Genomic DNA, 19,917 nt, shown 5'->3' on the forward strand with positions numbered 1-19,917 from the left:
CCATGTGAGGTGCTGGGGACACAGCGTGTAACAAGGCTGCGTGAACACACACCATCCGTGTCCTCACTCAAGACCTTCTCATAACTGAGGGAAGAAGCTGAACCTCTCACAGACAGCATCCTGGAGACCCCAAAATGAAGTTACAGGGGAGGCATCAACAAGTCTTTTATGGATCCAGCCATTTAAGTGACCTGGTCTCAGCCATTCCCTCAACACTTGGCTGAAAGGGGGCTCAGCAGAAATCCTTCTTAAGTAATCTCACCTGAATATGAGCATGCCTTTACTCAAAAACCATTCAGTTGGGGTTAAATTATTTTGCACTTGTCCACATTGTTTTGTGGTGATAATCTCATCAAGGTTATGGATCAATAAGATCAGAGACCATTCTAATTACTTTTGTGCCCCTGTTTTGTGCTCTGTTTATAGAGACACCAACAGATGCACACTGAATTATCTTAAGAAATCTGGGTCCAGAGAGAAGGACTTCCCAGCTCCTCTCTCCACACCATAGGACACTCACATTGTTGGCTTCTCGCACCAGCCTCTGTTCATTGTACAGAATATGTCGGATGCAGCGGACCAGCTCCATGGGACAGCGGTCGTACGTGTTCTGAAAGAATCCAACAGCAGACATCACTTTGTCCCACACCATGTTATAGGGCCTAACCCTACCTCAGAGCAGGGGTAAGATTTTATGATGGAGGAGACTCCTGGAGACACGACGGCATAATCACAAGCAATGCTGCTCCTCTAATACTAGTGGGGGCAAGAAAAGTATGTCATAGGAAACCCAATTACAATGAGAAGGTAAGATCATTTTACTTCTTGCCTCTTAATATGCCTAAAGTACTCGGGCATCATTCCTAGAAAAAGGATACATAAATTTCAAAAGGACCACATCAGGAGAAATTGGACTCCACCTTGACTGAGTAATCAAAATTACTACCACCAATGCAGGGAACATGGATGGTGTATGTCTCCAGATGTGATATCCTGAGAAGGACACAACATCACTTACTCAAAATTCTGATCAGGGATGTGTAACCTGAATCTAATGAGGAGGAGACATCACACAAACCCATTTTATCTTTAAAAATAGATGAGCTGAATTATTTTAAAATTTCAAGGCAGGGGCACCTGGCTGACTCAGTTGGTGGAGCATGCAACTCTTGATCTCAGGTTGAGTTCAAGCCCCACAATGGGTGTAGAGCTTACTTAAAAATAAAATCTTAGGGGCGCCTGGGTGGCTCAGTCATTGAGCGACTGCCTTTGGCTCAGGTCATGATCCCAAGGTCCTGGGATCGAGCCCCGCATCGGGCTCCCTACTCTGCCAGAAGCCTGCTTCTCCCTCTCCCACTCCCCCTGCTTGTGTTCCCTCTCTCGCTATCTCTCTCTCTCTGTCAAATAAATAAATAAAATCTTAAAAAATAATAATAAATAAAATCTTAAAAAAAAAAAGCCAATGTAATGAAAGACAAAGGTTGAAACAGTTCCAGATTAAAGACGATTAAAGAGACATGATAACCAGATGCAATATGTGGTCCTGGGCTGAAGGAAAAAAAAAATGACATAAAGGATATTATTGAGTCAGCTGACAAAATGGAAATATAGATATGATTACCTAACAGTGTTTTGTCAATGTGACACGTACTGAAGTTGAAAACTGTACTATAACCATGTAGAGAAAATGCACACTGAAGTACTTAGGGGCAAAGGGACATGATGTACGCAACTTACTCTCAAGTGACAAAAATGTGTGTGTACAGAGACAGAATATGATAAAGCAAATATTAACAATGGGTGGATCTGGGCATATGTAGGGGTTCTTTGCATCAATCCTGCAACTTCCTACAAACTTGTTTTCAAATAAAAAGTTTAAAAATAAAAGGCTACAATCACAAAGCCAGACAATAAGAACTTTTTACACCTAACAGGTTAAGTCAACAACACTGGGTTGAAGCAGAGAAAGAAAAGCTCCAGGGAAGTACTAAATGAAGAGTCTCTCCTAGGGAAAAGGATTAAGTGTGACCCGGCATTCACACCCACCTGGAGCTGCGTGGCATAGTGCCCCAGCTTGATCTTCAGTAAGAACCCATCTTCCCCGACTTGGTGCTCCGCCTTCTTCTGCAGCTCCTGCACCAGGCCCTCCAGGAGCTGGGTGGCCTTAATGTTCTCCTGTGGATTATCAAGATCTATTGAGTCCCTAGGGGAAAAAAATTACACAATATGTATACATACATGCACATGAGCCCGTATAAATGCAGCTTCAACCCATCAAACCTTTTCTTTAGCTGAAGTGATTTCTTCATAATGCTCACTGCAAATTTTAGGGAACAGTCCAATTCAAACTGACTAGATGCCTACATTAATCTATCCCTAACCCACTAATTAGCTTAGTGGACTGTATATTTCCTTTTTTTACAATGTACTGCCGTTTCTCCTTCCTTCTACTGACTTGCTCTGGTGCTTATGCTATCTGCTTCTAGAAATGAAGGGAAAAGGAAAGTGCTTCGTGTACTCTGAAGGAAACAAGGGCTCTGATAACCTCCTATTTATAGTTACCCCTCAAGGGTTGAAAGGGGGCACAAGGTCAAGAATGTTCTACATGCTTTTTCCAGCCTTGACTAGTTCTGTGTGTTGCTAATTTCACAGAGTATTTCTTTTTTCTTTTCTTTTTTTTATAAAGATTTTATTTATTCATTTAAGAGAGAGAGAGAAAGAGAGACAGAGTGAGCACAAGCAGGGGGAGAGGCAGAGGCAGAGGAAGAAGGAGACTCCCCACCGAGCCGGGAGCCGGATGCCACCGATCCGAGGACCCTGAGATCATGACCCGAGGCAGAGACAGATGCACAACCGTCTGAGCCACCCAGGCGCCCCTCACAGAGTATTTCTTAAGTAAAGACAGGTGGAACACACTTACTGCTATTTCTAAGGAACCCTGGAAATGAGATATTAAGACAGAAGGTGCCTGCAAGTATTTATACAAATTACTGGTTGCAGATCTGGGACCTGTAGGCTAACTCTTCCAGTGATGCAGAGAAACCACTCTACGGACTTGGTATTAATTCAGAGCCACTAAACTGGTGACAAGAGGGTTGGATAGTTTCCCTCCCTCTTTTCCTTCTCTTCTTTATTCCTTCCTTCCCTCCTTCCCCCACTCCCCTCACCAACTCTCTTTTTTCAAACAATTTAGGCAACAATTTCTATTGGGCAGTATTAAATTGCTTAACTCAGCTCACTGAAGAAACCAAACAGCTGTCAGATTGAAATAACATTCAATTACTGCTGACCGGGTCGGGAGCCAAACAAGAGATCTAGTGGTAGCTAAAAGGCTGCACCTCTACACCCCTGAAGTCAGTTAGCAACTAATTTCAAACAAAGGCACAAGCAGGTGTGCCCAAACACTGATGATAATGTAGTTCAGCAATAATATGCCCACATCTGTACTCTGAGAAGGTAGTAGAGAAAGCCAAATTTTATTTTATTTTATTTTATTTTAATTTTTTTATTGTTATGTTAATCCCCATACATTACATCATTAGTTTTAGATATAGTGTTCCATGATTCATTGTTTGTGCATAACACCCAGTGCTCCATGCAGAACGTGCCCTCTTTAATACCCATCACCAGGCTAACCCATCCTCCCAACCCCCTCCCCTCTAGAACCGTCAGTTTGTTTTTCAGAGTCCATCATCTCTCATGGTTCTTCTCCCCCTCCGATTCCCCCCCTTCATTCTTCCCCTCCTGCTACATTCTTCTTCTTCTTTTTTTCTTTCTTAACATATATTGCATTATTTGGAGAAAGCCAAATTTTAAATATGTATCCTCTCTGTACTAAATAAAGTGTGTATTAAATAAAAGCCTGGGAGGAATGAAGGGCAGCCCTGCACCTCTGTTTCCACTGGCATTAATGCTCCTCATCTGAGGAACCCACTCTTGAGAAGATCCAGTCTCTGTGCAAAACTCACGGAAATCAAGTACTGGTTCTGGCACTTGAAAACTTAATTCTCTACTTAAAAAGGAAAAAAAAGGCTTTCTTAGCTTAAACATGAAGAACTGAACATCTTTTTAAATTAAAATCTTTATGTTCTTAAGAAAACCAAGCTAAATAAAATTCAGGTTTTCCTTGATATCAACACAAGTCCTTTAACATTCGTTTGGTAAGAAACTACATGGGGAATCTACTAAATGAAAATTTAAATCACCAGAAATTTCCTACTGATGTTTTTCTGAACTCTCCAAATCATTAAAACAGAAAATAAAATGAAAAAGAAATGGAAAAGCGCTAAGCAAGGTGCAGCTGATGTGCTTATGTTTAGCTTGGTTTTTTTTCTCACTTCATTACACGAGGCTGAGATTTTTTTTTTAATTGCCCAGAAAATTGCCTTCCTTTGGTGCTCCCTAGCTTCTGATCAGAAATCTGCTACTAACACACAACTGCGACTACCGCAAGGTGGCCTTCCTAACAGGTACACAGGCCTGCTCGGACGGTCGCAGAGCAGCCGCCGGTCCTGGGCTCTGCTGGGGTGGACCCTGCCCTGTCCGCCCCCCCAGCCCCATGGAGGCCTGAAGCAGCTGATGAGCCTGTCCGATCAGAAGGACAGGCTGCTGGCCACCCAACATGCTCCCAGGCCCTGAGCAGAGCAGGCCCTGAGCCTGGTGCACAGTAATGTCCATTCAAAAGCTCTGTTGTCAATCTACTGCATTATACTCTGAAAGAATTTAAAAATAATTTTCCTTCTGAGTATATTTCCAAACAGCAATTTGGAAAATAAAAGTAAAAACACACTTGTTAAATCTGCCACCAAGAACGTAATTATTGTTAATATTTTGGTGTATTGTCTTTTGGTCTTTATGTGTATATATAAATTTAAAAACACCAATGTCTCCATTGTTAACTTTGTTAATAATACATTTTATTAAATGATATGCATATGCATACCTTAGCTGCCCCACCAAGCACTAAATTCTTTGTGGACAAACAAGGGCTTTACTCTGTTCATATGAATTCTACACCTTATAGGCACTCAAAACATATTTTTCAACTGTTGTTTATTAGCAGCAATGATCTAATGCTTTTAGCCAGAATTTACTATTAAAGGGAAATAGGAAAAAATAAAATAAAATAGGAAAAAATCCTATTTTAAAAATCCCAAGAGTTATTCCATCTCCCTAAAATCTAAGCTAGGGTTAAATAACTTTTAACCTGCATCACATCATTTTTTAAAAATGTACAACTTTAGGGAGTCTGGGTGGCTCAGTCGTTAAGTGTCTGCCTTTGGCTCTGGTCATGGTCCCAGGGTCCTGGGATCAAGCCCCGCATCGGGCTCCCTGCTCAGCGGGAAGCCTGCTTCTCCCTCTCCCACTCCCCCTGCTTGTGTTCCCTCTCGCTGTCTCTCTCTGTCAAATAAATAAAAAATAAGAGAAAATCTTTTAAAAAATAATAAATTTTTAAAAATGTACAATTTTTAAAGCCTCCATCATGTTATCCTTCCAATCAAACTTCAATATGCTTGTGCTTCACTAAATATGATAGAAAAAACTGTGTTCACTTACCAAGCTTGGCTTTCGATCCACTGGGATAAATAATGTCGCACCTCAATGGGGAAATGCTGACCATACAATGCTTGCATTTGATGAAGAGCATCGCCTTGGAGTTGCTGGGCTTGTATCCACACAGCCATGGTTTTAATCTGTTAAACAAACGATTAGTGGTTTGGGTGGGATTTTTTTTTTATCCCCCTTTAAATCCACTAGAATAAATATTCACAATTAAAAAACCTAGTTTTAAGCCCTTCTTGGTAGAATAAAGATCAGTATTCTGGAACTGAATTTTAGCTTTAAAATGTTTCAAAATGTACACATTCAGTGTGGCCATGGAAAGGTATATAACTTGGTCTATGAAGCGCCGACTGTAAAACATACTGAAATCCTACGAGTAAAAGTACAAAGCCAGAATTAGGGGAAGAACTGCCTATAACTCTGATATCACAGACATATTTACTTTTGTGCCAAACTTGAAGTAACAATAAGGAGCATTTTAACAGTAAGATAATTAGCACAGGAATTTTTTAAAAAATCACTTGTTTTAGGGTGCCTGGGTGGCTCAGGTCATGATCCCAGGGTCCTGGGATTGAGTCCCGCATTGGGCTCCCGGCTTCTCCCTCTGCCTGCCGCTCCCCCTGTTTGTGCTCTTTCTCTCTCAAATAAATAAATAAAATCTATTAAAAAAAGCACTTGTTTTAGATTTGGTATTTTGACTAGAAATGCAATAAACGTGCTGCCATTTTGAAAAAGACCCAGTAAAAGAAAAGTGAAAATATTTAAAACATGAATTGAACCCTATGTATTATTTCCAGTTACCTAAGCTGCAATGCTTTACACACGAAGGGCATAGATTTATCTGGAAAAATGCCCCAAGTTTCACCTTCTGAGTTACTGCTAAGGAATTTATGAAGCAATCTTCTGTTAAATTACAGTATTTAAAAATCTCTCTGACAGGGACCCTTGGGTGGCTCAGTCGGTTAAGCATCTCCCTTTGGCTCAGATCATGATCCCAGGGTCCTGGGATAGAGCCCGGTGTCAGGCTCCCTGATCAGCGGGGAGTCTGCTTCTCCCTCTGCCTCTGCCCTCCCCGTTTGTGCTTTTTCTTGCTTGCTCTGTCTCTCTCAAATAAATAAGATCTTAGGATGCCTGGGTGGCTCAGTCGGTTAAGTGTCTGCCTTAGGCTCAGGTCATGATCCCAACGTCTTGGGATCGAGTCCCACCATCGGGCTCCTTGCTTAGCAGGGAACCTGCTTCTCCCTCTGCCTGCCACTCCCCCTGCTTGTGCTCTCTCTCTTACAAATAAAATCTTTAAAAAAAAAAAATCTCTCCGACATAAAAACAATACATTCCAGCTAAGAGTTAGAAACAAGAACCATTATATTCCAATAGTAGGTAGGTTTTTAAAACATGCTCTTGGGGCGCCTGGGTGGCTCAGTCGTTAAGCGTCTGCCTTCGGCTCAGGTCATGATCCCGGGGTCCTGGGATCGAGCCCCGCATCGGGCTCCCTGTTCCGCGGGAAGCCTGCTTCTCCCTCTCCCACTCCCCCTGCTTGTATTCCCTCTCTCGCTGTGTCTCTCTCTGTCAAATAAATAAATAAAATCTTAAAAAAAAAAAAAAAACAACATGCTCTTGATTCTAGAAAAAGTTTTATAAAACTACCATGATGCCTTCTCAGATTTACCTGAGAATTTTTAATTCAGTTGGCAGAAACTCTCTGGGATCAACCTGATTGTGGCAGCAACATTACTTTCATGTACACAGAGGGTACAAAAACTGAATCTTATTCTAACACTAGGATCCATAATGTAAAATTTGGTGGAAGGCAGGGCTAACTTGAAAACCATCCAAAATGATTTGGCTACCGATTTGCACCAGTCTCTTAACTATGTTACGATTAGGGTTCAGTGAATCAGGTCTTGATTTTGTGGACTACCAAAGACTACACATGTGTGTTGGGAAACAAAAATCCCTTCTGTTAGTTGTAGTTGTCCGATCGTGTAACACTGAGCTATTTATGGGACAAGTCAGTTAGCCAACAATGAGGTATGGGGTGGGTGCCAGTTACCTATTTTAGACTTGTGCTATGCTATAGAACACTTGAGCAGTGTACAATTTTATTTAGGGCTTTTGGGCATTAAGGCTGCGATCACTGTAAGATCATCCAAAACATCAAATTTCAATGGCTGAGAATTTACTAGGAGAGAGGCTTGGCTAAAAGAACTCTCTCCAGAAGCAATCGCACGTTATAACCTAACATCTGGAAGACATTTAATTGTACAATATAATTTTTAATTAAATGAATCATATCCCAAGATTTTGGAAAATTGGAACAGATACAAGGCATGTTTTTTTGGATAAAAGGTAAAAGGATGGATGGGTGGGTGGAGATGCTTAAGCAGTTAAGTGTATGGAAGAGCAATGAAGGAATAAAGAACATAATTCAGGCATTCATCTCTTTTAGTGGTAAGGAACTGGAAAGAAGTAGGACCTCACCATAGCTGTTTTAATGATTATATGAACAATACCAAAAGATACAAAAATTGTCTTGAATCCTGCATTCATTAACTGAACTGACCCAAGAGACAAAAGAAGGAAAATTGTGGGAAAACGTTTATCTCCTCAGAGACCCCTCAGTCCATGCAAAGAATTGTATTCTGGTCACATTGTAACCTCTTGGTCTACTTGACTTTTCTTCACATCATTTATCACTTCCTGACATTTATCATATATTTGTTTACTGACTTCTCACTAGGGTAAAATCACCATGAACACAATGACTTTGTTTTGTTCACTCTTTCTCTTGGGCCTAGAACAGTGCCTGGCACATAAGCATTCTGTAAATTTTTTATTGATGTTGAATAAATAAATGTATACACACAATTTGGTCAAATCCATCAGGTCTTTTCAAAGTTATGGAGTATGAAAATATAAGTATGAAATACCAAAGCAAGAAAATGGAACAGATTTTATAATTTGGATGAGTCTGTATTAACAATATTCTATTTGTTCCTTAATAACATATGCCACAAGGCGCCTGGGTGGCTCAGTTGTTAAGTGGCTGCCTTTGGCTCAGGTCATGATCCCGGAGTCCTAGGATGGAGCCTTGTGTCCAGGCTGGGCTCCCCCACTCAGCAAGGAGTCTGCTTCTCCCTCTCTCTCTGCTCCTCCCCCCACTCGTGCTCTCTCACTCACTCTCTCAAATAAATAAATACAATCTTTTTTTTTTTTTTTAAAGATTTTATTTATTTGACAGACAGAGACAGCGAGAGAGGGAACACAAGCAGGGGGAGTGGGAGAGGGAGAAGCAGGCTTCCCACGGAGCGGGGAGCCCGATGCGGGGCTCAATCCCAGGACTCAGGGATCATGACCTGAGCCGAAGGCAGACGCTTAACGTCTGAGCCACCCAGGCACCCCAAATAAATAAAATCTTAAAAAAAAATAACATATGCCACAATTTGCGATTTTTCCTTTTAGTTTTTATTAATTTGTCTTTGTTTATCTCCCCCCACTGAACTCTAAGAACTCTAAGAGCACATTTATTTACTACTGTGTCCCTAATGCCTAGTACAGTGGCTTACCATGGTAAGTAAGTAATCAAAACATATATGCTAGTGACTAAATACATATTTGGTAAATATTTCACATGTCCTGCTGGTTGAGCATATTACAGGTGTCTAATATTGCTTTAAAAAAGAAGTACTATGGTAATATGCCACATATATGGGGCCCCTAGGTGGCTCAGTTGGTTAAGCATCTGACTCTTGGTTTCAGCTCAGGTCATGATCTTACGGGCCATGGGATCGAGCCCCATGACAGGCTCTATGCTCAGTGCAGAGTCTGCTTGGGGTTCTCTCTCCCTCTCCTCCTGCCCCTCCCCCAGTTCACACACACACACGCACGCTCTCTCTCTAATAAATAAATCTTAAAAAAAAAAGTCACACTGGGGCGCCTGGGTGGCTCAGTCGTTAAGCGTCTGTCTTTGGCTCAGGTCATGGTCCCAGGGTCCTGGGATTGAGCCCCGCATCGGGCTCCCTGCTCAGCGGGAAGCCTGCTTCTCCCTCTCCCACTCCCCCTGCTTCTGTGCCCTCTCTTGCTGGGTCTCTCTATCAAATAAATAAAAATCTTTAAAAAAGGGGTGCCTGGGTGGCTCAGTCATTAAGCGTCTGCCTTCAGCTAAGGTCGTGGTCCCAGGGTCCTGGGATTGAGGCCCGCATCGGGCTCCTTGCTCCGCAGGAGGCCTGCTTCTCCCTCTCCCACTCCCCACTGCTTGTGTTCCCTCTCTCGCTGTGTCTCTGTCAAATAAATAAAATCTTAAAAAAAAAAAAATCACACTATTTTGTCTTAACTTTTATTACTAGTTTTTAGTTTTAACAAAGAGTGAAATGCTGAACTCTTAGAATCTGTCAGAATATTTTTTATGGTTCTAAATATGAACATGTTGTAATAGTTATTTTCTAAAATGCCATTTGAGGAATAACAGCTGGTAAATATAAGGTGGTAACCACCTTATTTTGAAAAACACAAATTATTTTAACTTCACTACAAAAAAATGCTTTGATAGAGCTGGAAAGTAGATTTTACCTACTACTAGTCAAAAATGTAAAAAATAAAAAGAGTACAGTAAATAATACAGAATCATTTTACTTTTAGTTTTTAACTAAGAATTATATACATATGGAACATGAAATGAGTTACTGAAATTATCACGTAACAATTGAAAACATGTAATTTGGAGAAAAAAACCACCCCACCCCCATTGCATCAATAGAAGCGAGAACCTAACTAACTAGTACTTTCCCTTGTACATGCCCAAACTCTTCACACCCATTATTAAGCTATGCCTACACCTGGCATGAGCTGGGTCCCTGTCCTTTCACATTTGTATTTATCCTGCCATTGAATACTACTCCACATACGTAGTAACTGCACCTCTGTCCTCAATACACACTTTCTTTTGCTTATTTACAGGCAGCTCCATCTTCAATGCATGATGTTCTGACAAGGAAGTGGTTTGTATCTTTGGTAAATCTTCACAGGGGCTTCTCTAAAGACTGGGAAATGGATGCACAATCTTATTTTTAGCCAAAGATGAGAACCAGCTGAGCTTTGCTTAGTTGCATTCTTAGTATTCATAAGCATTCCAAACAACCTAAACCAGCCTTGGATGCCAAATGTACTTTCTAAAGCCCAAGGTGCTGAAATCAACCTTATATATCTGGATAAATCCTAGGAGTCTCAAATAAAGCAGACCTTCAGGCACTTGTTTTAAAAAAGCTCCAAATTCTAAGCGTATAATGTTACAGGCTTATTGAAAACTATAAAAATGAATGTCCACTAACAAATAAATGGTAGGAGTGGGTGGGATTTAGGAATATTCTTGTCTCAATAATAGATACCTTTTTATTAGATGCTTTCCCTTTTAAAAGTAAAATATAAACCTTTGTCAAGAAAAACATCACTCTAGGGGCGCCTGGGTGGCTCTGCCAGTTAAACATCTAACTTCGGCTCCAGTCATGATCTCAGGGTCCAGGGATCAAGCCCCGCATCAGGCTCCCTGCTCAGCGGCGAGTCTGCTTGCCCCTCTCCCTCTACCTCTGTTCCTCCTCCTGCTCCTGCTCTCTCTCTAATAAATAAATAAATAAAATCTTAAAAAAAAGAAAAAGAAAAACATCTCTCTCTCTGAAGATTTCTAAAACACTGTGGCCAAAGTCATAGCATAGTTAAACTGAGGGGGAAGTATAGAGTACATGACAACAGAAAGCTCCCAATGCATATATGCTAACTAGCTCGGGGCAGGAGTGGGGGGTTTAAAATGTGTGTAGTGATTTGTTTCACTGGACTCATGCGCATAATTTAAAGCATTTTGGGGGCACCTGGGTGGCTCAGTCGGTTAAGTGTCTGCCTTTGGCTCAGGTCATGATCCCAGTCGGGCTCCCTGCTCAGTGGGAGACTGCTTCTCCCTCTCCTCCCCGCTTATGCTCTCTCTCGCTATCTCTGTCACTATCTGTTTCTTTCTCTCAAATAAATAAATAAAATCTTAAAAAAAAATAAATAAAGCATTTTGTAACTCCTACTTTCCATTCAACCACAACCACTACCCCATCCCATCACACCCTAGGACCAAAGTCTCTAAAATGAGGTTAGACTTTTGGAGACAATGGTGAACTCACCTACATAGAGTTCTATACGATTTAACCTCTTACACCTTTGTGCCTCAGTTTCCTTATTTGTAAAATGGTACTAATAATACGACCCTTGGGGAGTTGTTGTAAAAAATAAGTTAATCTGTATAAATGCTTAAAACAGTGCCTGGTCCATCATAATTGTTCAATATTATTCTGACTTTTACAACCTTAAACTTACAAAGTTGGCTTTCTTCTCCCCATCTCCAATTTTAACTCACTTCAATAAACCTTTCCAAAGTCAACCCTCCATAAAGAGCTCTTGCTACCCTCTCCTTAACCAATATCCTGCAGTATAAACTTTACCTTCCTTTTAAAAGATGGAATTCCAATTTCTTAGTCAATTTAACTGGCAGACGGACATCTATAGATGAGAATGGATGGGGGGTGGTGGGAAAGCACTGGGAGGGCTGTTCTCGCATTTCTGAGAGAGCCAAGAATTGTGAAGGGTAGTATAACAAGAGAAAGACTGTCTAAGTATACTAAACTTTAAAAGAAAAAAAAAAAAAGAACATCCATTCCAATGTGCCCTTCTGACAGAGAAGACCAAGCCAGCAGGGAGCTGTACCTTTTCCTATTCCTTCCAAGGACACAACTGACTCCTACTAATTAAAGTATGAATTATTAACAAATATTTTGATTCATCCAATAAACAAAAATAAATTTCAGGGGCGCGTGGGTGGCTCAGTTGGTTAAGCATCTGCTTTCAGCTCAGGTCATGATCCCAGGGTCCTGGGATGGAGCCCCACATCGGGCTCCCTGCTCAGCGGGAAGTCTGCTTCCCCCTCTCCCTCTGCCTGCCGCTCTGCCTACTTGTGCTCTCTGTGTCAAATAAATAAATAAAATCTTTTAAAAAATAATAAAAAATAAAATTTCAGGGGCGCCTGGGTGGCTCAGTCGTTAAGCGTCTGCCTTCGGCTCAGGTCATGATCCCAGGGTCCTGGGATCGAGTCCCACATTTGGGCTCCCTGCTCCGCAGGAAGCCTGCTTCTCCCTCTCCCACTGCCCCTGCTTGTGTTCCTTCTCTTGCTGTGTCTCTCTGTCAAATAAATAAATAAAATCTTTAAAATAAAATAAAAAATAAAAAATAAAATTTCAGAAATATGATTAAAAATGAATTAAATAACATTTATTAGTGTTATTTTCCACCATCCAGATTTATAATTTACTATCATTTACTGAATATCTACTATATTATTTATAACACCAAGTGCTTTTATGAATCTACTCATTTAATCCTCACAAAAATACTAGGAGGTAGGCACTATTATTATCCCTATTTTATAGATGAGGAAATCGAGGCTTAGCAAATTAAATAGGACTGTAAAATGGTATAAGTTTGGAAAACAATCTGGCAGTTCTCCAAAAGGTTAAATATGGAGTTACTATATGACCCAGTAGTTCTGCTCATAGGTATATGCCTAAGGGAACTGAAAACGTATGTCCACAAAAATCTGTACACAAATGTTCAAAGCAGTTCATTCATGGCAGTGAAAAAGTAAAAACAACCCAAATGTCCATCAATGAATGGATGGATAATATGGATATAAATAGAAAAAATAAAATGGATAAAATGGAGTATTATTCAGACATAGAAAGGAATGAAATACTGATATATGCTAAATAAAAGAAGCCAGACACCTTGGGGTGCCTGGGTGGCTCAGTCGTTAAACGTCTGCCTTGGGTTCGGGTCATGATCCCTGGGTCCTGGGATTGAGCCCCGCATCGGGCTCCCTGATTGGTGGGAAGCCTGCTTCTCCCTCTCCCACTCCCCCTGCTTGTGTTCCTGCTCTCGCTATCTCTCTCTCTGTCAAATAAATAAATAAAATCTTAAACAAAAAAAAGAAGCCAGACACAAAAGCTATGTATTGTAAATTCCATTATATGAAATGTCCAGAATAGGCAAACCCATAGACACAAAGTAGGTTGGTGCAATAATGGGAGTGACTCTTAATAAGTATGGGTTTCTTTTGGGGGTGAAAAATTTGTTCCAGGTCCCATCCTACTGAGGCACTGTCTGCATTGGATCTGGGCAGTCCACCGCTGTCTCAGGAGGCCTCTGTCCTGAGGACTTTGTGGTGGTTGTCATATTATTTTTTGCATTCTTCTATATGTTTATTTCATAATTTTAAAAAAGAAAAGAATAAAATTAGAATAAGAAATCTAATATGGCAAGGCTCTGATTTGGGCAAAGGCTTAGGCTAGTTGGCAAATGAAATAGAAGATAGATAAACATTGCTTCTGATCAGAAAAGTCTAAGGCAAGGAACCAGGATTCAAAACTGTTAACCATATCAGCACCGTTTAATGATTGAAGACTTTGGACATATTATAAAGAGCAAGTTCCTTGGTTATGTTTACTGCCCTACTGTCAATCCCAACATTATTACATAGACTCAGTGCTAGTGGTTACCTAGTAATAGGAACTTGGAAGGACAGAAAAATATTAAATAGCAATAATAATGGATTAAGACTTTGCTCATATTAAAACTGGCCTAACATCAAGTAAGAAGGTTTGAGTAAAACTATCCTATCTAGAAGTAGGTCAATACCAGAGCCATCTGCTCTTTAAAAAAAAAAAAAATCTCTAAACACTACTTCATAAGCAATCAGAAAGGCAATTCTCTAACAAAATCAGATTATTAAACAGATGGGAAGAGAACAGAAAGAATGAAAGTATTTGGCTCACAAAGAAACAAACAAGGAAAAATTTGCTCAGGCAACACAGAGATGATAATATTCTGGGAAGACAATCAGTCATAAATCTTCATGTCACAGCCAAATCATTACATACTACTTTGGGAAGAAGAGAGAGAGGGAAGGGGGTGGGGGTGGAGAGAGGGAGAAGTGGAGGGAAAAAAGAGAGAGGGGAGGAAGGGAGCTATCTGCTAAATACACAGATTAAGTCTTAGTCAGTGGATTATCATATATTTAAAATTCTCACCTAAATATAAGATACCTTAGCCAAAAACACAATCTCAAAAATAGAGTAGGGCGCCTGGGTGGCTCAGTTGGTTAAGCAACTGCCTTCGGCTCAGGTCATGATCCTGGAGTCCCGGGATCGAGTCCCGCATTGGGCTCCCTGCTCGGCAGGGAGTCTGCTTCTCCCTCTGACCCTCCTCCCTCTCATGCTCTCTGTCTCTCATTCTCTCTCTTTCAAATAAATAAATAAAATCTTTAAAAATAAATAAATAAATAAAGAGAGTAGACTCAGACAAGGATCATCATAGCCACTAAAACCAATGGGTGGTACTTGCTGGGAAACAGGATATTCACACAGTCTCGAAGTATTACCTCACATATTACTTATTATTCATAAAGGGGAAAAGGTGTATTTTCGGTGGAAAAGCCGATGAACAACACCTTAACCAAATAATCAAACATCCCCAATCATGGAACAAACTGACATTACAGTAGTCCCCCCTTATCTGTGGGGCACATGTTCCAAGACTCCTCAGTGGATGCCTGAAAACGCAGATAGTACCAAACCCTATATAGTATGTTTCTCCTACGCATACATACCAATGATAAAGTTTAATTTATACATTAGGCACAGTAAGAGATTAAAAACAATAGCTAAAAATAAAATTGAACAATTTTAACAATATACATAATAAAAGTTATATGAACGTGATCTCTTTCGCTCTCTAAATATCTTATTGTACCGCACTCATCCATCCTGTGATGGTAATGCCTACATGATGAGATGAGCTGAGGTGAATGATGTAGGCATTGTGATTTAGCGTTAGGCTACTATTAACCTTCTGATGATATGTCAGAAGGACCGTGGGTAACTGAAACCCCAGAAAGTGAAACCGCGGATAAGGGGGCACTTGTTGCGTATGCCTCCGAATGTGATCTACTGAAAAGAATACACAAACTAAATGTTTCACCTCTACTCATGGAACAATCAGACAAATCCAAATTATAAGACTCTTATGAAAAACAGAAAAATGTGGAACTATTCTAGATTAAAGGAGACTAAAGAGACACAATAACTACCTAGAGTATAATTTAAAAAATAAAACAAACTACATCTCTAAAGGACATTACTGGGACAATGAGAAATTAAAATTTTAAATTCAAATTAAATTTAAATATAGCCTACATACTGGATATTATTGCGTCAATGTTAAATTTCTTGAGACTGATAATGGCATTGAGGTTATAAAGGACTGTTCTTAGCTACATACTCAAGTATTTAAGGGTAAAAAAAGGTCATGATGGCTGCAACTTACTTTCAAAGGAAAGAGAGAGGCGGAGGTGGTAGTAGGGAGGGTGATAAAGCAAAGGTAACAACTATTAATAACTGGTCAATGTAGACAAGGTGTACATGAGCATTCCTTGTTCTATCCTTGCAATTTTTCAGTAATTCAAAAGTTTTTCAAAATCAAAATCAAGGGCAAAAATTGCAAAAAACAAACAAACAAATAAAAACAGTAAGAGTAGAGGTTTGAGTCCCATCTTGAAATTGTCCCTGGCAGTCCATAAAAATCTGGACTTCTCAGACCTTGTGCTGAAGCTGGTAGGACACTGTTAAACCAACTGGGCTCCCTCATGCCACGCGGGCCTGCAGCTTGAATACACATGCATTAGCATTATCTCTGTGTGGAAATCCATTAAGCAACTTGAACAACCCATCTGGGAAGAAGCTACATCAATACCATTTTCCAGATAACGAAAACCTTTGCTATAGCCCACAAATAATGACCATCTGCATTATGGAAAAATAAGAAATGATCTGAGACTGCCATGGAGCCCTATGTTAGCCTCAGAATTTCTAATGAAAGTTCATATCTGGACCCATTTTATACTGTTAATCAAGACCAACTCATCCTAGGGGTGCCTGGGTGGCTCAGTTGGTTAAGTAACTGCCTTCGGCTCAGGTCATGATCCTGGAGTCCCGGGATCGAGTCCCGCATCGGCCTCCCTGCTCAGCAGGGAGTCTGCTTCTCCCTCTGATCCTCCCCCCTCTCATGTGCTCTCTCTCTCTCTCTCTCTCATTCTCTCTCTTTCAAATAAATAAATAAAATCTTAAAAAAAAAACAAAACACCAACTCATCCTAGAATGTGGCTTTTGTACAGTTTGAATCCTTTAGTTCAGGAAATAAAAATTCCTCAGCCACTGCAATATACTGAGTCTCTGTACCATTTAGATGAAAGATAATCCCTTCCTTCTTGTTTTGATTTTTAAAAAAAAGGCAAGTTGGGATGCCTGGGTGGCTCAGTCGGTTGAGCGGCTGCCTTGGGCCCAGGTCGTGATCCCAGGGTCTTGGGATTGAGTCCCACATCGGGCTCCTTGCTGAACAGGGAGCCTGCTTCTCCCTCTCTCTCCCTCTGCTTGTGCTCTGTCAAACAAATAAAATCTTAAAAAAAATAAAATAAAATAAAAAAGGCAAGTTATTAATAAATCTGCATATGTTCCCAATATTTTCCTCATTCAAGTTCACAGCTTCCCTCTTGCCATTGAGAATTACATTATTAAGTTTTCACTTAGCGGGGACGTCTGGGTGGCTCAGTCGGTTAAGTGGCTGACTTCGGCTCAGGTCATGATCCCAGAGTCCTGGGATCCAGCCCCACATCAGGCTCCCTGCTCCACGGGGAGCCTGCTTTTCCCTCTGCCTGCCGCTACCCCTGCCTGTGCTCTCTCTGTCAACTAAATAAATAAACTCCAAAAAAAAACAAGTTTTCACTTAGCAAAATTTGCTTTGAAGAGCACCTTGCACTAGGTCAACTCCCAGGGACAACCATTAGTTAGATTGTATAATATACAATAGTAAGAAACTAGAAACAACCTAAATCCAAAATAGGATGGTTAAACTATAACATATTATTAATCTGATGGAATATTGTGCAACAATTTTTTTTTTTAAGATTTTATTTATTTATTCATGAGAGACAGTGAGAGAGAGAGAGAGGCAGAGGGAGAAGCAGGCTCCCAAGGAGCAGGGAGCCTGATGCGGGACTCGCCCCAGAATCATAATTTTTTTTAAAAGAAGTACAGGGGCGCCTGGGTAGCTCAGTCGTTAAGCGTCTGCCTTCAGCTCAGGTCACGATCCCAGAGTCCTGGGATCGAGCCCCGCATTGAGCCCTGCATCGGGCTCCCTGCTCAGAGGGAAGCCTGCTTCTCCCTCTCTCACTCCCCCTGCTTGTGTTCCCATTCTCCCTGTCTCTCTCTCTCTGTCAAATGGTAAATAAAATCTCTTAAAAAAAAAAAAAAAACTTTTTAAAAAGATTTTAAAATTTATTTATTTTTGTGAGAGAGAGCGTGAGCATGTGCATGGGGGGGGGTCAGAGGGAGAAGCAGACTCCCTGCTGAGCAGGGAGCCCAATGTAGGACTCTATCCCAGGACCCTGGGATCATGACCTGAGCCGAAGACAGACGTTTAACCGACTGAGCCACTTAGGCACCCCAATTCTATCACTTTCAAATATATATAGCAACATAAGGTGTTTTAAAATAGTAGTTCATACTATTAATGGCTAAGATCAATTTGTAATTTTGTCATCTATTTATATTTCACTTAAATCCCTTAAAATGCCTTGCATTCAGTAACTGTTCATTTTATTCTTTTGTTTAATAAACCTTTCTTTAGAAGTTGTATAAAAGTAAATGGCACAAAAATATACTTTGAAGTATTTTTCTGAAGTTCAGAAGAAACAAAAAAGTGTGTTTGTGGAGAGTAGAAGAAAAAAATTAACAAAACTTTGGGAATTTTTGAACTTGAGGGATGAATTTATAGATATTCATTATATACTATTCTCTTATTTTGTGTGTGTTTGAAAATGTTCATACCAAAAGTTCAGAATACCAATAGGGGTAAAAAAAAAAAAAAGGGTAAACCAGAACTTAGACCAGGTTAAAGATTAGTGATCTCAGGGGTAACGGAGTTTGAATTTGGGAGGTTTTATTGTGACTTCTAAAAGAAATGTGAAGGGGCGCCTGGGTGGCTCAGTCGTTAAGCGCCTGCCTTCGGCTCAGGTCATGATCCCAGGGTTCTGGATCGAGCCCCGCGTTGGGCTCCCTGCTCGGCGGGAAGCCTGCTTCTCCCTCTCCCACTCCCCCTGCTTATGTTCCCTCTCTTGCTGTGTCTCTTTCAAATAAATAAATAAAATCTTAAAAAAAATAATAAATAAATAAAAATAAAAGAAATGTGGAAAATAGAAAAGAAAAAAAGAAGAATGGGAAAGTCATATTTCAAGACAAGAAATAATACATACTTAGGTTCATATTTGGTTCTTTTTTCATCCTTGATATGATTAACTGTCCCTGCAAACTTGTACCAATTGTAAACAGAATGAAATACACAGAAAACCACTCACAGCAGCACAAGAATTACTTTTCAAAACTATACTTCCTTTATCCCTAATGACGCACCTGAACACAACCGGCCCAGGTAAAGGCCCTTTACCTTTACCTGTTCAAAGGTAACAATTCAAGGCCACAGAAGATTATAGTTAGAAGATCAGATCCCGGAGAGCCTTAGCCATTGGTTCCTCACTCTGCTCATAGGCCAACAGAACTGGGGGAAAGTCTTCCTGTTATGTTGATATCGACTTATTTTGTGCCAAGAACCTATACCCAAAGCCTAAGCAAGGTTTGCACTCCCTGTGGGATTCTTTACTATCTCAGGAAGGTTGAACAGATCGGACCAGTTTCCAAGAACAGAAAAGAAATACTGTAGGGAAATCTTGCTAAGGAAACCCCGAGATAATTCTCCCGACGCTACTCTCTATATCTTTTCTGCACATCAACACTAATGCTCACCCAACAACCTTTACTATCAACAGTGAATACTAGGAGAGAAACCAATAATACATTGGAAAAGCACACCTATCCAGTGAACCCCAACTAAATGGAGAACACAGTATTCTGCTCTCTTTTCATGTAGCTGTGCTCTCTGCATTTACCAATTATCATAATCGACTTCATTTTTGCTTACAGTTACTTGAATATAAATCATTTCAAAAAACAAAATAAGGGGCGCCTGGGTGGCTCAGTCGTTAAGCGTCTGCCTTCGGCTCAGGTCGTGATCCCAGGGTCCTGGGATCGAGCCCCGCATCGGGCTCCCTGCTCAGCGGGAAGCCTGCTTCTCCCTCTCCCACTCCCCCTGCTTGTGTTCCCTCTCTCACTGTGTCTCTCTCTGTCAAATAAATAAATAAAATCTTTAAAAAAAAACAAAAAACAA

The 19,917-nt window shown here is 40.5% G+C and overlaps 1 protein-coding gene across 3 annotated transcripts in view; it reads right to left on the reverse strand.

The window, feature by feature from the left end:
- STAT5B (signal transducer and activator of transcription 5B) overlaps positions 1-19,917 on the reverse strand; it is a 68,786-nt gene that overhangs the window by 20,011 nt on the left and 28,858 nt on the right. For 2 of the 3 annotated variants that reach the window (XM_032396438.1, XM_032396439.1), the window contains exons 2-4: positions 5,557-5,693; positions 2,047-2,203; positions 521-610 (exon numbers count right to left, since the gene is read on the reverse strand). In XM_032396438.1, coding sequence (XP_032252329.1) covers positions 521-610; positions 2,047-2,203; positions 5,557-5,684 — 375 coding nt within the window. In that variant the 5' untranslated portion in view covers positions 5,685-5,693. Of the gene's footprint in view, positions 1-520; positions 611-2,046; positions 2,204-5,556; positions 5,694-19,917 lie in introns of those variants that run through there. The other variant, XM_032396440.1, reaches the window with a different exon arrangement.

Source organism: Phoca vitulina, unplaced genomic scaffold, assembly GCF_004348235.1.
Source record: "Phoca vitulina isolate PV1807 unplaced genomic scaffold, GSC_HSeal_1.0 scaffold92, whole genome shotgun sequence".
NCBI classification, from domain to species: Eukaryota; Metazoa; Chordata; class Mammalia; order Carnivora; family Phocidae; genus Phoca; species Phoca vitulina.